The sequence below is a fragment of the Eurypyga helias genome, unplaced genomic scaffold (assembly GCF_000690775.1).
Source record: "Eurypyga helias isolate BGI_N326 unplaced genomic scaffold, ASM69077v1 scaffold4354, whole genome shotgun sequence".
NCBI lineage: Eukaryota > Metazoa > Chordata > Aves > Eurypygiformes > Eurypygidae > Eurypyga > Eurypyga helias.
Genome location: NW_010245490.1, coordinates 6,705 through 27,908, shown reverse-complemented (window position 1 = coordinate 27,908; position 21,204 = coordinate 6,705). Strand labels below are relative to the sequence as shown.

The window sequence follows — 21,204 nt, the reverse complement described above, 5'->3', positions numbered from 1 at the left end:
AAAAGAGGAAGTCACTAATAGCAAAATATTTTCATATGAGCACAGAGCCTGTCAATAATGCCTAACTCCCAATAGAGCAAACAGGGTCAACAATACCAAGGTTCCCAACCAGCATCTCCGTGTGTTGAAAAATACTTGCTGTGCTTTTAGATGGCGCAGTTGCACCAATACATACGAAAGGAAATGGAGATTTGCCAAAAAGAGAATGCTTTCCATCCTACATCTAAGCCTTTTAAAAATGTTCTCCCGCTCTGCCAGGGCTTCACTGGGGCCTGGTGTTGCAGACGTGGGAGAACTCCTGGTGCTCTCTGCCCATCTGTGGGCCTGACCCAAAAAACAAGCATGTGTCTTGGTTGACATGCTCAGAGCCAAATCATCCCTGTCCTGTGTAAGGTTGAAAAAAAAGAGCTGTGACAAAATGTTTAGAGGGAAACCCGAAGCAGGACAGTATTCCGTGGGTTTTGTTGCAGGTGTGAAACCTGGCCAGTTTTTGTTGAAAGGGTCACTATCTTCCACTCAGGAGACCCACCACATCTGAAGTTTCATGCGGTTTCAGTAGGACTTTGTTGCTCTGCCTTTCCTCAATTCTCTACGCCCAAAGCAATCTCAGACAGCAAACCAAACTCACATGCAAAAAATCCCCACAAACAACCTTCAGATTCAGAAACTGAATTCAACCCGAACCACAAGCCCAATGGTCGTATCCAGGTAGAACCCACTACGTGGCTAGAAAGCTGTATGTCATTTAGGTCTCCGACGCTGGATGCCAGATATACTTCTCTGCACTCAGGTCGCTACTTAGATGCATAAATAAGACCTTATAAAAATGTAGCCCCAGCTGGGCTTTCTGAACATCTGCAAATCTGGGCTGGAGCTCTTTTGAAAACCTGTCTCTGTGTGACCACCTCAGGTCCCATGAAGAAATGAGGTCAAATCCGACTTAAAATCTAAACACCCACCTCAATTAGGGTAGTTATGTAAATTATATATTTGGTAGCATGTTATCATCTATCCCTTTTGGTTATGTCTTTACCTAACAAATAACTATTTAATCAAATTATTGAACTAGTAAACAAATACATGTCTGGTTTAAAAAGTCCAGCATATCCCTACGCTCCATGAAAAAGTCTGCAGGAGTTGAATCCGATGTTTTTATTGCCACAGCCATGCTTCAGCACAGCCTCTTGACATCTTCTGAAAGTTCAGGGAAAGGAAGAGCAGGTCAGTCTTCAGGAGGCTGAAATACAGCATCTTATTTATTTATCCTTAAGCACATGTCCATGCTGGGCTCAGCTCCCAGTGGAAAAACTCCAGGCATAAATGAAATAGAAAATAAACAATAGGAAGGGTTTGAATGCTCCTAAGCATCAAAACCCTTTTCTGCTAGAAACCTAATTAATTCAAACTAACTACGGACAAAAATTTTTAAAGGCAGCTCAGGCTTTAGCCACAGGTCTCTGATTGCCAGGAATGGCCAGTGTATTGCCAGCACTCTCAGCATGCTGTTGCAGCACATGGAGAGGTAAACCCTTGCAGTGCACTGCGACTCCATCATCAGTGGTACCCACTGACAAGCCCTTGGCAGGGGTTAAACCTCACCTTCCCCAGAGACTGTTAAAGCCTCAAAGCCTTAAGAGCACATCAATGAGTACAAGAATGCTATAAGCAAATCATGCCATGCTCACTCAAAGTCACTGTCCACGTGGTGTGATTTTTTTCTGGATTGCCAAGTGATGGAACTAAAGTTTTTTCTTACTCTGAACATGTATAGATAAACCATTTTTAGATTAAAATAACAAGCAAGTTTCACTTTTGAATATAGTGAACTATATGCTATAGTAAAACTATACTATAGCAACTATAGCAACTATATGCTATAGTAAAAGCAATTTATTCCCAGATATCTCTTTGTGACACTGTTTCAAAAAAATACTGATACATTATGCTGACAGGATCTGCTTAATTTTCTACCTTCTCCTCAAGCTAACAGCTCTTAGAAGTCTAGTGCTAGATTCCTCATAGTCTTGAACAGGTGATTTGCAAATACATCCTCCTTTCATGTTTAGGCTCCTACTAATAATTCCTGGCATTTAGAGCAGGAAACACAAAAAGGTGTTCCACTTATCCAACAACCAGCCCTCTGATAAAACAAAATCCCACCACACTTCCTTTTTTTTCAGCTGTGAATGAACTAAACAACCAGCTTGTAGTTAATTACATGCACTGGACTGCATCACACCAAGCAGCACTACGACTACATTAGCATCTCTCTTTACAGGGTGGAAGAAGAACTGACAGCACAACTAATGCATCTTGCACTTTGAACTCCTGATAATACAGATACTTCATGCTGCTTAATTAATTTCTGGTGAAACAGCAAGGCCCTCAGGCCACATCAGAACACGTGTTTGATGTTCTCTGTACTCATTTAAGAGAGATCTGCAACAACACTGGATCCAAGACATTGCTTGCTATTTTCTTTTTCATCCTTGCTTAATTTCCTTTAACAAGAATCAGTGAGGTTGACACCTGTCAGATCCTGGATAGGTCAGATTACTGAATAACCTTATCTAGATATGTGGGCACTGTGGCGGCATCCAGGTAAAAATCTGATCAAACCTAAAGGAGATCCCTGATCAGATAGGAGATTTTATTTCAAGTACATCTGATTTTGAAGCCAGCCATTTTGCACTCTTAAGAAGCTTGTACATCACTGATATCAGGTCTTCACTGCCACTTAATGGCTTCATAATTTAAGATGATAATATAATTCACATAAAATATGCTAAAATAGCTACTGACTTTTTTGTAGCTTCCTGCTGTCGCTTCTTTGGTTTATTTTGAAATTAACTCTTGCAGCATTACTTGGAATGGAAAGTCTAGCTCTGTATAATATCTGATTTTGGTTTATTAATTAAATAAATGAAGCAAATAGAAACAAGTGATTTTGCTGGGTTTGAATACTTGCTACGAAGGAGGAAATGCCACTAAAAATGTGGTTTGTTTGCATTAAGCCAGTATCCTGAAACTCAGAAAAAGCGCAGCTATAAATACATATTAGCTTTAATACAACACATCCTGCTTCCACTGTGTTTCCCTTTCCTTTCTTTTCTTCCTTGATTTACCAGTGGTGTAAATAAACACTCTGAAATGAGATACGGTACATGACAGGAAAAGGAAAAAAACACCAAACGATTACTCATACCATACACGTGCACCAGGAGAAACACTAAACAGTAAGTATATGCATATAGATTTTTATTGCCTGACTTTTGAATCAATCCCTTATTAAATCACCTAGTAAGGTCTCAGAAGAAGTCATATACAGGCCATACACTGGTGAGACTCTCAGTGACTGGAGTATCTTCTCACCACCTTACTGTGCTTCATTAGCTTCAGCAGAGTCAGTGAGGAGTTACAGCAACATGAGAGAGACTCAGGTCATACAGTGACTTCCTTGGTAGTAGGGCTTCTGCGTGCTACATAACTCCATATTTAAGGCCGCTTTCCAGAGGAATGCAAGAATGGTGTCAAAACGCATCAGTGTAAATGTGTAGCAGATTTTATAAGCCAAACCTAGAAAAAATGTAAATGGTACTGTACGGATCTGTACCCACTGGTGTTTTCTTAAATAATCAGTGCACACGTAAGCAGAGTTCATCGACTCGAGATGCGTCCTCAGGAAAGGAAGTTATACGCACTTGTTTGCACGTATGTGACATACAGTAGCTGAATATACCCGACATTCCTGAGTCAAAAGGATGGTGTGCAAATATTGCGGGCACAGCCTAACTGTTCAAACATTTACACTTGGACTCTGAGTCAACTTGGAAATTCACGGTTTAATTATGAAAAGTATCTAGAATCTGCTCTAATTAAAGTGGTAAAATAAAATAACTTCTTTTACTGTCCTATAACTCTTGAAAAAAAGGTAGATACTAATCATTTACCTGAACGGTTCCACGCTCAGATTCTGCCCAGTGGAAATACTGGCTGTTTGTTTCTTTTTACTTATGTATGGGAGGGGAAAATGCATCTCAAACAACTCTAAGGCAAACAGACACTTGGTCCACTTCTGAGGTCATGTTAATGAATCAGACATTTTTGCGTTCAATAATAACATTAACCCAAAGAAAGTTATTTTTTATTAAATAACAATAGTAGTAAGCCAGATATTTTTGTTATGTCTGAAATCAATAATTTCTTAGTTAGGTTTTGAGCTGAAATTAACTGAGGCAAAAGGGCTTTATTTGCAAATAGTCAGGAGGCCCTGAAAAGTTATTGACTATGGCCAGCAATAAAATGAAGCACACGCAGGAGCGCAGCAGCTTCTGTGAAGAGGTCATGGCTGGACATGTGAAGAGGCATGTTTAAAACGTACTATGACCATCCTCGCCTCCAGAGAGAGATCTTTTGGCTGTTGTGTCCCCTGTCCTGTCACAGTTTTCTCTTCTCAGCTTTTTTCAATGAATGAAACAAGCTGGACACACACAAGAAGCTTCACAAAAATGCAGAGTTGTCACTGAGAAGATGAACAGCTTTTGGCAATAAATTAGGAGGCTGTTCAGGCCAAGTCGGAGGCAAGAGGAAACAACCTCAAAGCAGCAGTAGACAAGAACCAGCCTTGAAAGCCATGCTGCATCTCACCAAACGCTCGCTCAGCCCAGGAGTGTTACGCTGCTGCTGCCTCCTTTACAACAGCAGCTCTCTAGCTGAGGTCTAGATTTCACAATATTTTGTCTATCAGCTCAGGTATGAGTCACCAGGCGTTCTCCCTGAGCTGAGCAACCAGCTGAGGAGATAACAAAGCAGCCTTATCCTTACCCTAACAAAACAAAATGGGCCTATCATGCAGCAGCAAAGCCCATCATAAAATGGTAAAAGTATCAGCCTAGCTGTAGTCAGCTTGCCTGCTTGGCTGCCTGACATGCTGCAATAAATTTACACAACTTTATTATCAAACATCATCATGGTGCAGGGTTAATGAAAGCAAAACATGGGCACAATTCGACACGTAACATCTCTATCTGCTGGTTCATACATGACTGTATTTGTCCCTGTAACATAAGCAGATGATCTTCTCTTTTCTATCCCTCACTAGCAGACCAGCATCCTGAAGCAAATGCACTGGGCCAGGAAATCTCAACCCTGAACTACCATTTTTTGTCATTCAGATAAAGCTGAAGAATCCTAACTGCACTTACAGTAATAATGATCAACCATTGTTCCAATAACTAACTCAAAATGACTGACGATCATACTAACTGACAGCCATCCTAGAAAAGCTATTCTTTGTATGTCATTTTCTCCCTAGAGAAGTAAGAAATAACTGCAGATTGTTTCTTTTAATTTCAGAAAGACACAGAGAGAAGGGAAAAGAGAGATCACAGGCCAAACGTCATCTGCCTGGACTTCTCTAAAGATATTCCCACAATTAAAGGAACCAGACTGGACCAGGTAACCCAGACTGGGAACCAGACAGGGACAGATAATCCCAAAATATCTGGATATTCTGTGGATTTTGTCAGACTCCAGTGCTTGGACAGAGTGGGAACAAGCTGAAAGGGAATCATGGAGGCTCTTATCTGAAGATAGATAGGGAATATAAGAAGTTGTCTGTCTTTTGTAAGTGCAGCCTCTTGCCTACTGTTTATTTTACAAAGCGCTGGGACAAATTTCTAAAAGGAAATCTGCTATCTCGCCCTTGTCAGTGAGAGAGGGTTTAGTTTAGTAAGTAATAATAAGTGCTAGAAAAAGTAGTAAAAGTGAAGTACTGTAAATCCAGGTATCAGCTTACCTCTTAGTAAACTTTTCTTTTCAACTATAATTAAATAACTCAAATAGTAATTATTTTCACCTCTTTTTTTTTCTTTATTAGGGAAAAACAGTTCCCGTTACATATCTCACTAGGTGTATTTAGTCTGCTGCACACAGTATCATCCCAGTGTGGGAAAGAAACAGGAACCTTAACCTGCATTACTCAGGTCACTGTGCTGACAAGACGGCTTTATAACACTCTCAGCATATTCAAGATGCGGAAGGAGCAGCTAGATGTAAGGGACAACCAGGCATGACATCTTTCCTTGCCATGTTGCACTGAGCGCTTGGAGGCTCTACATCTTACACGGATGCAAGGGAAGCACCTCCAAGCCTGGCCTGGCACCTATGGAAAGGGCAGCATCATTGCAGTGGGATAGGGCTGCATTACAAGAAGAGTCCAGGTTTTCCCTTAGTTTCAATCCAGTAGTACAAAAAGACAGATTCTGAAATAATCCATCCTCCTCGTGGCTAAATATCTCCCCTGTAGAAGGAGGAACCCAGCTCCCGCAACACAGCGAGGTGTTGGCACACACCACCAACAGCTAGTCACTGAAGCCAAACTGACTGTACCGGTTGAAACCACCACTGGGAAAAACCCCACCATAATCCTGCTGTGGACACTTCCAAGTGCGAGTGCTAGCAAACAGTACTGTGCACGCTGGCTGCGTAGAGTCGAGTCTCTTACCTGACTCCTTCATTGAGGTTGTAAAGTTCGTGGTCCGGGAGACCCTTACGCTGGAACACGGCTATTACTCCATTGTGGATACTGAAAGAGGACAGTAGGAGCCATTAGCGACCAGTCGCATTTCAGAAGGGTATCACCTCCTCAATAAGCCTAATATCTCTGCCCAGACACTGCAGGACCTTTAAAAAAGTCAGATGACTTCTGGTACCCCATCCCAGATGCCTTAAAGTGAAATGTTGCCTAGAAAATAGATGATGCCTTTGAAAATCAGTTCTTTTTGTTTTGTTCCAGCTCAGTAACTTCAACAGTTGCACATCTGAAATCAACAATTTCAGAACACTTAGGCTTACTTATTTTAGCTTTTATTTTAAAGCATAACTTTTAATATATTCATACATTAAGTATATTTTCAGTATTTTAAAGTATATTTTGTTTCTGTGGCTCACCACAGAGACAGTTAACAGCTTCACCAGGGCATCAGTGATGATATTCCCAGCACTGTTGGCATATATTATTCTGATCTATGGTAACTTGATTTCTTTATCAACCAGTCAGCATTTACCCAGGCTGGACACCATACCTGAAGTTTACCCCACAAATATGGCATCCCTTTACTAGAACGGAATCCAAAGAATGGGTAGTTCTTAAAAAATAAAAAAAAAAGAAAGAAATACTGGACAATTACGAATTTTAAATCCATTTAACCAATCCCATTCATTTTCAAAAATGAAACAATAGAAAAGGGGCAATTGGTTAAAAAGACCGTTTCCTATTACCACTTACTCATTTCTCAAAGATGTACGCTTTTGCTCCAGCTAAAGGCAAAACCAAGGCTGCGCTGAAACAACGGCAGGTCTGGACTTTCTAAGGTGGGCAGCGAGAGAGGCAGCCATGTGCAAGGCACAGGCCAACCACGTGCAAGGCACAGGCCAACCACCTGCCCTACAAAAACGCTCCTTTTTTATTTCCATTGCCATTTGTAACTGTTCCGCAAGCAGCTGTTGCTTAGCGGTGGTGACCTGCTGCATTCAGACGCAATGAAAGGTGGGACTGGGACCACAAAATTACCCAGCTCAGCACAGAGTCACACGCCCATTGGAGACCTTATAGCACCTTCCAGTACCTCAAGGGGCTACAAGGAAGCTGGGGGGGACTTTTTACAAGGGCCTGTAGTGACAGGACAAGGGGTAACAGGTTTAAATTGAAAGTGGGGAGGTTTAGATTGGATATCGGGAAAAATTTCTTCCCAGAGAGGGTGGTGAGGCACTGGGACAGGTTGCCCAGAGAAGCTGTGGATGCCCCATCCCTGGAAGTGTCCAAGGCCAGGCTGGATGAGGCTTGGAGCAACCTGGTCTAGTGGAAGGTGTCCCTGCCCATGGCAGGGGGGTTGGAACTGGATGGTCTTTAAGGTCCCTTCCAACCCAAACCATTCTCTGGTTCTATGATACCTGACACTGTCTGTCCCTGGGGTGTATGGCCACCAGCCCCATAAATTCTAGGACACTGAATGGTAAAAACCTGCCAGGTACTGCAGGATGGATGCTTACTGGTCTCATGAACTTAACAGCACCACAGCTCAAAGGATTACTGAAATGAGTATGTGCTTCAAGAAGAGGCCCCAAATGCTCCTGAAATAGAGCTGACACGATTAGTGTGATGACACACCAGCCCAAATCACCAAGCTTATGTTTGAGGACAAAGGTAAAGAAATGCCAGTCAAAGGTAAGACCAAACCTGTTCCAGCATTACCACAAGGGCGTAGAAGTCTCCTTTCCCAACCCAGTGCCACCTTTAATAGACTCAGTTTTGACTCCAAGACTCAGGTGGTCCCTCCGACTGTCAGCTCATCCCCATTCATAGAATCACGGAATGGTTTGGGTTGGAAGGGACCTCAAAGATCATCTAGTTCCAACCCCCCTGCCATGGGCAGGGACACCTTCCACTAGACCAGGTTGCTCAATGCCTCGTCCAGCCAGGACGAGTGGATTCCTCCACTTTTGGAACCAGTTGGCAACCTCTACCACATGTAACTGTGGAGTGCGAGTTCCCAAAACATTAAGGTCTTTCAGGTTTCAGCTGGGGTAGAAGGAGCATCTTGTAGTGGCTGCAGGGTGAGCTCAACCTTTATTTGACAAGCACACAGATGTTTAACTTCACAATGCTAACACCACAAGAAAGCAGCCTTTATACAATCCACTGCTCATACTACTGCTACTTGGTTTCTAACATGACTGCTTTACTGAAATGGCCATTCCCACCACTGGCAGTGACTGCAAGTTACTTCATTTCTATCTGTCTCTTTTACCCCACATATAAAATAATGATGATGACACTGACTGCTAAAGGGTGTTTCCAGATACACATTTATGAAGATCATAACAAAAGCAATGAATGGCATTGTCAATTACAGCACTACATGTTATCATTGTCACTGTTTTGGTCTTCTTCCTTCAGAATCCTACTGACTGCAAAGGGAAAATACAGATTTTGGTGTGTGGCTCTTTCTGTTCAATGTTGCACTTGAGAAGGGTAGATGACACCTTAGGGCTTATTTTTAAAAAAGGATGGGTCAAAAGTCTTCCTGCTCTGCACCATCTCCCTGTTCAGCTCTCACTCTGCATGGCACCTCCCAGTCTGTAATCAGCAGGAGTGAGGAACAGCAACAACCAGCCACAGGGGTGCTCAGGAGGGGTATTTGGGGGCCACCGACTTGCATATCACTCCTAAAAATTCTGATGCAAAGATCAGAGGTTCACAAGCTGCACCATACATTTCCCCCCTTGGGGATCTGGTTTTACCAGCAACTCTGCAACAACATTTTTCAGAGCTTTGCAGATGACCTCCCTCTGCTCCCATGGCACTGGATTCTTGTGCAATGGAGCAACAGCCAGTTTCAGGCCACTGGAAAGCAAAACCAGGACCAGATTTGTCCATCCCAGGTACCAGGATTTGCAGTCATCCTGTCTTGTGCAGAAGAGCTAAAGGTGACACCTGTTTGCAAGGTCTCCAGAGGGATGAAGCCCGATTCCTAATGGCAAGCGAGCTTGGCCCACTTAGGGCCAGATCCAGCCACATGCAGCTGCTCCTACTGCAGTGGAGTGGGATACTCAAGCAGCAGTGATGTGTGCCTGAGAACCTCAGGTACCCACACTGAACCCTTCCAGGTCCATGGTAAGACAACCCTTTTTCAATGCTTGCTGGAAGCAGAGGACTGGGTCAGAAGGTAAAACTGCTGCTATTCATGATCATGGAGCAGATCCTCCTGAAAGCCAAGCAAAGGCACATGGAGAATGAGGAGGTGATTGGTGACAGCCAACATGGCTTCACCAAGGGCAGATCGTGCCTGACAAATATGGTGCCTTCTACAATGGGGTCACGACCTTGGTGGATAAAGGATGGGCAACCAATGTCATTTACCTGGACTTGTGCAAAGCCTTCAACACCATCCTGCACAACATCCTTGTCTCTAAACTGGAGAGACATGGATTTGACGGATGGACCGCTCGGTGGAGGAAAAAATGGCTTGATGGTCACACTCAGAGAGTGGTGGTCAACGGCTCCATGTCTGAGTGAAGACCAGTAACGAGCAGCGTTCCTCAGGGGTCGGTACTGGGACTGGTATTGTTTAACATCTTTGTCAGTGACATGGACGGTAGGATCAAGTGGACCCTCAGCCAGATTGCTGACGACACCAAGCTGTGTGGTGCAGTCAACGTGCTCGAGGGAAGGGACGGCATCCAGAGAAATGGCAGGATGGCAGGCTGGAGAGGTGGGCCTGTGCCAACCTCATGGAGTTCAACAAGGCCAAGGGCAAGGTCCTGCACCTGGGTCGGGGCAATCCCAAGCACAAGGACAGGCTGGGTGGAGAGTGGATCAAGAGCAGCCCTGAGGAGAAGGACTTGGGGGTACTGGGGGATGAAAAGCTGGACATGAGCCGGCCGTGTGCGCTGGCAGCCCAGAAGGCCAACCGTATCCTGGGCTGTATCCAGAGCAGTGTGGCCAGCAGGTCAAGTGAGGGGAATCTCCCCCTCTGCTCTGCTCTGGTGAGATCCCATCTGGAGTTCTGTATCCAGCTGTAGAACCCACAACGTTGGAAGGATATTGACCAGCTGGAGCAAGTCCAGAGGAGGCCACGGAGATGCTCCGAGGGCTGGAGCCCCTCTGCTATGGGGACAGGCTGGGAGAGTTGGGCTTGTTCAGCCGGGAGAAGAGAAGGCTCCAGGGAGACCTTATAGCACCTTCCAGTGCCTGAAGGGGCTACAAGGAAGCTGGGGGGGACTTTTTACATGGGCCTGTAGTGACAGGACAAGGGGTAACGGGTTTAAATTGAAAGTGGGGAGGTTTAGATTGGATATCAGGAAGAAGTTCTTCCTGGAGAGGGTGGTGAGGCACTGGGACAGGTTGCCCAGAGCAGCTGTGGATGCCCCATCCCTGGAAGTGTTCAAGGCCAGGCTGGATGAGGCTTGGAGCAACCTGGTCTAGTGGAAGGTGTCCCTGCCATGCCCCCTTTCCTGTTCTGTGGAAAAAGGGATTAAAAGCGGCAGGTGAAGGATATGACCCGCTGTAGAGAAACGCACAACCACATCAAAATAGGAACCATTATCCTCTTCTCTCTTTTGTGCCTTTGGTGACATTTCCAAGGTATTAAAAGCACCCCACACACTTACACCACGCACACCCACACATCCCGTGGTCCCTCCTTCTCCCCTACACCCACATGATCTAACCCAGCGTACACACTCATGATCTAACCCAGGTTATTTTGGCTGGCTCAAACAGACACACTAAATTTACAATTATTTGAAAATTGGCAGCTAAATGTGTCTGGTATACAGTGAAGCAACTTGGGTATTTTAATATTATGAGTAATATGTGAAGTACGATTAATGTAGTGAATAAAACAAGCATTCTTTACACGCTCTTCTGATTCGGAAATGAACTTTGCAATGTTCCCTGCCAGCCTGCAGAGAAGAATGACTACATCTCTCTCCTAGAAGCCGGCGTGTGCTCTCCTCTCTGGCACTCCTTTCTAAACAAGGGGGAGGTTTTCTCTTTCCAGTTTAGCAAGGCCATTATTATTCCTCAAAGAAAAAAGAGAGCGCAAGCTTTTGAGCACATACGTTATTGCTCATGTAGTAGAACTGCACCAACATAAAACATCTTAGCGGTGATCTTTTCATCTGTCTGGGATCTCCCTTGTAGTGACGGACAACTGCCGTGTCTGGAAAACAAGCCTTGGCCTCGCTACACTGACCAGCAAACAGGCTTTCCTTCACACTGCTGACAGCTGCCCCAGGAGGGCCATGGAGATCTGGCCCTCTACACTTGTTCAAGAAGCAAACTAGAGGAGTCAGAATAATCAGGATGGTATCGATGGCGTAAGTCGGTGTCAGGATAATAAAAGGCTAGCTTAAATCTTCTTAGTTACCTTAAGCTAATGAAAAAAACAAACCCAACCCTTGCTTAAATCAAAGTAACGCTATGGTTTCTGTAATGAACGATTGTTTAGAAAGGTTTAGTCAGAATGGTACAAGGCTTTGGTGTAAAGAAAGTCTGAGCTGCTGCTTACACAGAAGTTCTACAAGATGCTTGATGTGGGTGGATCACCTTTACTTGTGCCTGTGACCAGCCGCCACTGAGGCTTAAGTCAATAAGGTATGTAATTAAACTTATATTTTAATAGTTAACCGGAATTGGAAATGCCTTGTAAACTCCCTTCTGTAACTCTTTTACAACATGAAGGTTAATAAGGGTGCCCTCATGCACTGATGTTACTCTGAATACCCTCCCTGTAGTTGCTGTGTGTGTAAATGTGTGCTCAAGGTGCAGAAGAACTAAGCAGTCAGGAGGAGACAAAAAAGAGCCTAAAAAGAGCCCAGGAAAAATGTCAGCTCCTGAATTGCCACTGCTCAGTACTGATTAAGCTTCCTGTCTGCAGTCAAGACCAGACCCCACACTGCAGATCCAGGATTAGAAATACTTCTGGTTTGCTGCATTGTACCAACAGACACATTTCCCACGGAAGTGCAGATGTAAGCTCCTACTCCTTCAGCACTGCGCTTACTCCTACGTAAGGAAATGTGCAATTTCTAACACTCCCCCACTCCTTGTTATTCTGCTGGAACAAGGGGGACCTGGAAGCTCTGTGCACCTGAGCAGTTCACCTTTGAAACAAGCTACGGCCACCCTCACGCTGTAAGAAAAGGCAAATCTCTGCGTAATGAGATGACGGCATTTCTTGAGAGCACAACACTACCTCACTAGCCAGCTCCTCAACTGGCATGAATTGGGGTAAAGTGCTGTGGCAGTATTATTTAACCTGAATCCAAGCACTTAGACACATTGTGCGAGCACCTTTCCGTTAAAACTCAAACTTGGTGTGAAGACCATGGCTAGAAGGTGGCATTTTGAGAGACCAGCAGTGGGGCAGAAAGAAGGCCGGGAGGAGGCTTCTCACAGGTCAGTGGGTGGGCAGGAAAGCGAGAAGCATGGCTGGAGCAGGCTGGATGTAGGATGGGAAATCAGGATCAGAAAACTGCAGAGAACACATGTGGTTTGGTGGCTTTTGTTTGGTTTTGGGGGGGGAGTGGTGTTGAATTAAGATAAAATGTCATATGGCTTGAGCAATGTATTGTACCTATGTATCCCGCAGTTGCCACAGATCGCTGTTGACTGCCGAAAAAGAACCACCTACAATGAAGAAAGCACTCACAGCCAAAAAAATCAACCCAGCAGCCTAAGAAACTTCACCCCTTTGAAGACTACTCATTCTAGATTTGCCTGATCCTCCAGAGAAGGCAGCGGCCCTAGGACTTGCTATTCAGCCACCCAGAAAGTGGGGAATGGTAGCTCTAGCACACACAGACCTTCCCTGCTGTTTTTGCTTTAGCACAAAGGGATCTGGAAGGTGTAAATACCCAGAGCAAAACGTTTGATGCTCGCTGATGGCACTCCAACCTGCCTAACAATGCGAGTGCCAAGGCTGGGACGATGGGGTTTATGATTCTGATTTTTTTTTGCATGGGAAACCACCGCCTAAATAGCTGGATACCACCAAAACGTACATTTCCCTTGAGCTGCTAGTTCTCCACCCAGACACCCCTGCCTTTGGTGGGTGGGAGGCTGGCTCCCCCGACACCGACATACCCCCCCTTTCTTTCATTGACATTTTTAAGAAGACAAGAAGGAAAACCTTCTTAAAACACTGTTTTCTTCCAGGTCAGAAACAGTCTGTCCACAGAACTAAGGAACAGCTGCAAAATTGGCCTTGCAAGTGTCTGGCTGAATTCTGTACCTGTTTGCTTCGACCGTGGCCATTTGGAAACGCCCAAATGCAGCTTGGTATTTCCAGGCAAAGCAGGTGAAGCGGCCCACGTTTTCTTCCGTGCACAGAATTACAGGCAATTCTGTTTCTCTAAAGCAGCCACTACCTTCACATGCAAACAACATGAGTGAAAATATACACTGGTTTTTATTTAGTGTTTGCAAATTCTCCCCCTGCCAGAGTTCTAAGTGAAGTCCATGTGCAAAAATAATGCAGTGTGAATAATCACATCCTGTGAGTACCGAGTATTTAAAGGGAACATTTTCATTTTCAAAAGGGACTAAGTGATTTAGGGCTCATTTAGAATAATTAACCTGATATACTTGCATCAAAGCCTCCTTGAAGACACCCCTGCTCCAGAATAAAACCTTATTTTTCTGAATTAACTTAATCCAATTGGGATGAGCCCATCTTCCACACAGCTTCAGTCCAGCTGCAATGCCGCAGGCTTTCCATGCAGCCTTGACCCTTTCAAAACAAGTCTGCAGCTCCTCGTTCATTTACGTTTCTGAAATTCCTACCCACGACAAAGCAATCTGCAGAGAGGGACAGGCTGCAATTACGCACTGGATCACAGAAGTGAAAATAAGCCAGTCTGCAAAACTTCGTCTTCAAAGAGTCTGAGAGGCATTAGTTTACGAACTCCAGCAACAATAAACACTATTCCATACGAAGAAGTTGAGATGGACAGGCGAAGGGACCTCCCTGAAGTGTTACCAAGAGTAAATGTCTCTACACAGTGCGGGACTAAGGAGATTTTGGTGTCCAATTATACCTCCATCCAAGCAAGTACGTCTGGAGGGCTATGGGGAGCAGCAGTTCTCCACCATCTGCTCCATGGCGCAGCGGTAGCTTGAGCAGCTGGGAAGTCCCCTTCACCCACCCGTCCCTCCTCCCCACCCCTTAGCTCGTCTCTGCCTGCCCCCCATGCACGCAATCGGCCAAATGCTCTGAACAGGGCTCCAAATACAGGGTCAGGAAAAAGATGGTAATCCTCAGACAGGCAGAAATATTTAAAAATATTTCTAAATAAACACTAAATACTGGAAGAAAGAAAATTTCTGAGTAGTAGATAAATATGCTGGTCTAGAATATCTTCTTCACTAGAAAAAGCCTCCCTGTTATCTGAAAAACCATTCATTTTCAATTAGAAGATGAAATATGGTTCCCATGACTGTAAAAATTACTTTAAAGCAAGTTACTGTGCGTATTACAACCCTGTAAAAATTAGCCCGAACCATAAAACTCTTCCTGATTCTGTAGGTCTCCTTGGATTTAGTGCTGATCTCACTAATGTCACAAGCCTCTCATCTGGGTCTTCTCCTTTTCTTTGCTATCTCCTACTCTTTGTTTCCCTGAATTTTCTCCATTTTCTTACACCAACAAGGATCGAAGTGTCTTTGATGAGAGACTTTCCCACAGCACAATTCAGACAGTATCAGCTCCTGACTAGGCAGCCTGTGCTAGCTCAGTCAGAATGAAAACCTTGCGATGGATTTTATTTGCCCTGCGAGGGGCCCCCCTGGTTTGAAAGCTCAAGATTAAAAACCCTGGGTTTCTCAGTCCAATTGGTTTAGTCAGCATTTAGCCCACATTTTTTGCCTGAAGCAGAAAAGGGGAGGGAGAAAAGGAATCGAAGACAATGCTAGTGAAAAAAATCTAAGCTATTTTAATCCAGTGCAAATTCTGTGAGCTGTAACGAAACTGTACTGTTCCACTGTGTTGCTGTTGGTTGCTAGTTAATGTGCTTTGCCCGTGTTGCTGTACAAATCATTTGGGGTTCATGGGAAAGCAAGCTGTGATCTAACGCCTAATTTGCATAGTAGCAGACAGCGGCTCAGCACCAATTTCCTTTTGATCTAACAGTGTCAAGAAGTTTTACAGCATCTTAGTATGGAAGTGAAGGAAAGTTATCAGTGGAGAAGAGACCTTCCTTGCTAGCACTGAGTGCACACGGAACCCTGCGATTAAGCCCCTGCAGTTTGCCTTTCCTGGGGGTCAGAAAGCAGCAAGCATCCTATGGTATAACCAGCCTGAGAGCAGTATGAACAGAGCAGAGGTGGCGGAGGGGGTGTCACTGGGCAGCCAGGCTGCAGTCACCCACGACCCGACTGCGGAACTGCACGTCCTCCTCAGAGAAAGCCCGGGGTGACCTTGCAGAAGACCCCACCAGCAAAACTCCAGCGCAGAAGCGTTTCAGCATGGACCCAGGCATGGACCCATCCTCGCTCCACCTCCAAGGGCCGACTCTCAGCGTGGGATCGGCAGCCTCATTAGGGGCAGGGCCTGCTGTGGGGTTGTGCTTTACCTCTCCCCACATCAGTTTTGGCTAACTTGGTTCAAAGCCTCTTTGAAAAGCAGATACACGCATGCCACACCCAGGCACAGCTGCTAACACTAGGCAAGAAACCAGGAGACAAATATAGAACAGGCAGGCTTGGGGAGAGGGAAGAGCTCTGCTGGTGCATCTCCACTTCCTTGATCAGCCAGCTCTGATGCTCAGCATTGCGCAGAATGAAACAGCACAGGCAATCCTTGCCTTTGGAAGAACACATATTCCCACGCACCGAAGTGTGGTATGCTAGTCCTCTGTTGGGTTATTTCAATTTTGCAGGGGAAAAATAAAAAAAACCTTCCACAGCCCAAAGTTTTCAGAACCCACCCAGGATTTCTGGCGAGTTTAGGTGCCCAGCTGGTGACAGGGTCTCTCCAGGAGAGCGGAATCCTTCAGCACCAGACCCTGTTACACATGCCAAGATGGGCACGCAGCAGTGACAGGCAAAAGCTACAGTGGATAACTTGTTAGTACAACTAATCCAACACCATTTAAAGCCCTGGCTCTTAGGAGGATAAGCTTCGCTTTTACAGCCTGTAGTGTATCTGAGTTTCTTAAAACCAAGACAGGATACAAGTCTTTTTGTACCTGAAAGAGGAATGACCCTCGCTCTCTCTTCCACTCAGGAGAAAGCCTTGCGCTATTAGGCAAGAAATAAAGCCCCTTCCCTGTGTCCATGCAGTGGCAATTGGCTCATAATCTGCAGCACTTGCCATAGCTTTAGGCAGCTGTTAGTGTAGATCCGCGCTGCCCACCTGCCTTGCCGCCGCAGGCAGCACCAGCCGGACACTGCACAACAGCAGCTCTGCCAGCATTCCCGAGGCATTTGAGAGGCACGTGCCACCAAACGGCAGGGACGGCTCCGCAGTCCCTGCACAGGGAAAAGGCGACCCGTGGCAGGAAAGGGCGGTTAGGCCTGAGTTCACGTGAAGTGGTGAGAGGATGACTCGCAAACATCTATTCCAGGAACAGGCGATGGGATGATTGTCTAACCGTTTGGATGAAATACACGGAAGTCCAGCTTGCTGACAGGCAACCACTCCTGGCCAGAGCTACACCTGTCCTGCCCGAATTAAAACCAGCAAACTCTTGCTCCATCTCATTTAGGAAAACCCACTGGTTTGAACATCAGCAGCCCCTAAGCCTGGACTTCTCCCAACATGTCTGGTGCCTGACCTGCTCTCCATTCGCATCCGCCTCCATGGCTCAATCCCCACAAGCAAGACCCGGAAACGCTAATCCCTGCCAACTAAAGACATCAGCAAAAACACAAACCGGCTTTGGGGACCATATTCTGTCACCCTGGTTCCCACCAAGGCATATTTTACTCCCTGCTGCTTCCCATGGGGCTAGTGGCCAAGCAAAATCCCAACTGGCACAAGCCAAGGCAGCCCAATCTAGTCTTTAATTACCACCATCATCCAGACCTCAGGGGCAGCTCCAGGTCATACAAACAGCACAACATTTAAGTACAAACTTGGGTCTTTTTTGTGACCAGTACAGTTTCAGCGCTTGGTGTGCTGCTGGCATTAAAAAACTAATTCATAATGCAGGTGTGAAACCACAAACTGAGTGGTGAGAGGGACAGGAGATGTGCTATTTTATAATAGGCTTTTTTGCTCAGAACTCAAATACCTTTAAAAAATGTCTCTATAGCTCACTGGCATTTTTCTTCCTACAGCTGTACCGCCATACAATTATAAAACATCACAAATGACACTTTCCAAGCTGTGACCCAGGAGATGGCATTTCATTTTCAAAAAGGACGTTAAGAATGTAATTCCTAATGACTTAAAGAGACTTGGACTCATCTTTAAGAGTGTCACCAAAACGGTCATTAAGATGCTTTCTGAATATCTGTGCTAAGTGACACATTTTCAAAAAAATGTTTGGATGGGTCTTTTTTGTGAAACAGTAACACAATTCAGATGTATAAACACAACAAAGAAAACAATCAGGGCTTATTTTTCCCTGTCCAAAGTGCGTGTGCTTGCGTGCACACATACACAGAGAGGTATTTGTATTAATATGAGTAAATTGAGTAGACTTTGTCACGTCTGTATCAACAACCAGCAATGTCTACAGTTATGCAGATAAAACCAATGTATTTCAATAGCTGTGTATATACGGTTCTTTTTAAACTGAAATAAACCAAATGAACAGTGAATGAGAGTATTTAAACAGACACAAAGACATATTTGTCACTGGACCCTTTGAAGTAAGTCCTTGTCCATCACAAGGAAGCTCAGGCCGAGCCATCGGCAGGACAGGTTCTTTGCTATCAGTCTTCAGAGAAAGGTTAGCAGCAATGGGAAACACCACTCCCGTCTGACTTCAACACGAACGCCGGTACGTGTAACACACTAACGCAGAAGCCCGAGGTGCTGCGACCTCGCCGAGCTGGGAGCAAGGCAGCCCAGCCTGCAAGCCGACGGAGTGGCCACCTGTGCGTTAACCGCGGGAGTCGGCACATCGTGCGAGACCTTACCTGTTCCAGGTGGCGTTGGAGCAGGCCCGTCGCTGCTGTGTTCCCCGCTCATCCAAGGCTGCCTGCTCTCTCTTGCCCAGATCACTGAGGCTGGGCGAACTCATGAACTTCAACCTGCGAAGAGTCCTCATGGTCAAATGTGTGTTTGCGTGTGGCAGCTACAGCTACACCATCCTGTTTACACACACACACACGCGGCTGGAGCAGCGGCAGCGGCAATGCGAGCAGTTCCCTCCGTTTGCTGTTCAAAAAAGAAACTTAAAAAAAAAAGAAGAGAGAACCAGTCTCTACGGAGCACACCTCTGCCAGCAAGAAAACAAACCTTTAATCAGATCAACTCTGACGTCATCAACTGTGGTTAATAATTTCTCCAGTCCTTTCAAAAAATAGAAGTGGAACTTCTGGCCGCTGCTGCCGCAGCGTGCTGAAGGGGCCCCTTGCAACCAGCAGCTGCCCCGAGCGCCTGGGCTTCCCCTCCCCTTCTGCCCGGGCACCACCACCCGGGAATCTCGCTCGGCGTGCTCCACCTGTCGTGGGAACTGCGCGGCTCTCCAGTGGCTTGGGAGGGGTCTGCTACGGCTTCTCAACCTCTCTCCCTCTCTCTCCACACTCGTAAATGGAAATGAAACTGGAGGGCAACGGACAGGAAAAAAAACAAACACCCAAGCAACCAATACCGACGCACTGAGACTTTATTGGAAAGTTGCACAACTGCCGGCGCCCTGCCACCTTACGAGACCGCACACACACGCTCTCGCTCACACGCGTGCAAACGCAGGCAGGCTCCCGCACCCCCTCTTCTCTCGCAGGCAAAGGGCAAAGCCCCAGGGCACGCCAGGCAGGCAGCTCCGGAGGAGAGCGTACCTCAGCCGCGAGACGGAAAGGATTTGCAGCCAACACCGCTGCAGAATGAAAGGTGCTAGTTTGGGGTTTAGCATTTTGAGAAATTTTTGGTGGCACACCGAAGAGCCAGATGCTTTGTCTTTCTCTGCCCTTTTTTTTAATACTGAGAGCACAGCTGCAGAACTTGGGCATACGTAGTTTCTGCAGAAGCCCCAGGTGTCTTATCCTCAAAGGAATAATCTTCCTGTCTCGGACTGCAGCACTGGAGCTGAAGGATAGGCTGCTGCAGGACTCCAGCCCCGGCTCAGCTCACCGTCACTCACCTGAGGTTCTGTTTCAAATGCACGAGCGCCTGGCTCATTTGCTGGGAAGCAGCGTAACAAAACAGCAGTTCCCTTCTCAGAAAATAAACTGTTTGCACTAGACTGAGCCTGAGTGCCAGAACTGTTCTTCTGTTCCTACGGCATACAGTCTGGTAAAAGGGGGCTCCTTGCAGAGTAACTCACTGGAACGGGGCTGCAGTACAGAAGAACTTATCCCTCCTTTTCCCCCTCACTTTCTAATTACTCTTTTTGTGTGTGACTACCTATTGTCTAGACTCAGGTTATAACTGGATGTTTTTGTGTCCAAACCACATGGCAACACTTACTTTACAAGAGAAAGTAATTTCTGGCAGCGAGACCTGCCTGCTCTTTCTGCATCATTTCCTGACATATTTTAGTAAAAACTGATTCCTCTCACTACTTACCCAATCTCAGCTAAGCTCATTACATATAAATATTTACTATTTGGTATTAGCATGGTAGGAACCAGTTGCAGAACCACTCAGGGAAATAGATCCCTTTTTACCTTGTGGTCGTTTTAGCAGCCAGGGTTTTATCCAGCTGCTTGGATTACTGTTGTATTGCGTGTCTTTCCCTCACCAAAACCCTCAAGTATACAAACGAGCACCACAGTCGATGGCACGTAACACTGCCCCTTGGAAGGGACCTCAACTTCTAACCTACGTACAAAGACATTGCTATCCCCGGTCTCTTCCAGATGTTTCAGTCCTTCAAACAAACGAACAACAATCCACTATGTACACAGCAGCAAAAGGAAAACACACACAACAATATATGGCTGTATTCTAAGGAACGAGATGGCTTCTACAGCATACAAATCAGTGACCAAAATGAGATACAGCAGAACACTGCTCTGTTCAAACCGGATGAAGGGCATTCCATTTCTGTGGATGATACAGCCCGAGAGAGCCAGGGGAGCACAACTCGGCCTGAGCTTCTGCTGAGGGCTCAGATAAACGTGCGCCTACCCTGTTAAGTTAAACAACTAGTTAGAAAAAACCTGTGGCAATATAATTCCATCTAATTTCATTTTCCACCTAGATCAGTTGCTTTTCTGCTTCTCACTTGCTGTGAGTTTGATAGGCCTTGCAAAATGTTATTACACTGGATTAAGTCTTTGGAATTTTTAACTCTTCGATCCCTCAGCAGCACCGCAGACTTTATAAACCATACCCTGATGAGGCCAGTATCTCAGCAACTATAGAATAACATTTCATTTGCGTCTCTTCTCAAAATCCTCAACTCGCTGAACTGACTGAACCCAAGGAGCTGCTGTGTCAGTCTTGGATATGCACTGCAAAAAGCAGTACTTGGCTTCCTCATAAAATGCCAAATGCCAAGAGAAAGAAAAAAAGCCCTCTTTCC

The 21,204-nt window shown here is 45.6% G+C and overlaps 1 protein-coding gene across 1 annotated transcript in view; it reads right to left on the bottom strand.

Moving 5' to 3' along the window:
* Positions 1 to 18,909, bottom strand: part of PRR5 (proline rich 5 (renal)) — a 56,106-nt gene extending 37,197 nt beyond the window's left edge. The window contains exons 1-2 of the mRNA XM_010150078.1: positions 18,653 to 18,909; positions 6,506 to 6,586 (exon numbers count right to left, since the gene is read on the bottom strand). Coding sequence (XP_010148380.1) covers positions 6,506 to 6,586; positions 18,653 to 18,783 — 212 coding nt within the window. The 5' untranslated portion in view covers positions 18,784 to 18,909. The remainder of the gene's footprint in view (positions 1 to 6,505; positions 6,587 to 18,652) is intronic.
* Between the last annotated feature and the right edge of the window lie 2,295 nt (positions 18,910 to 21,204).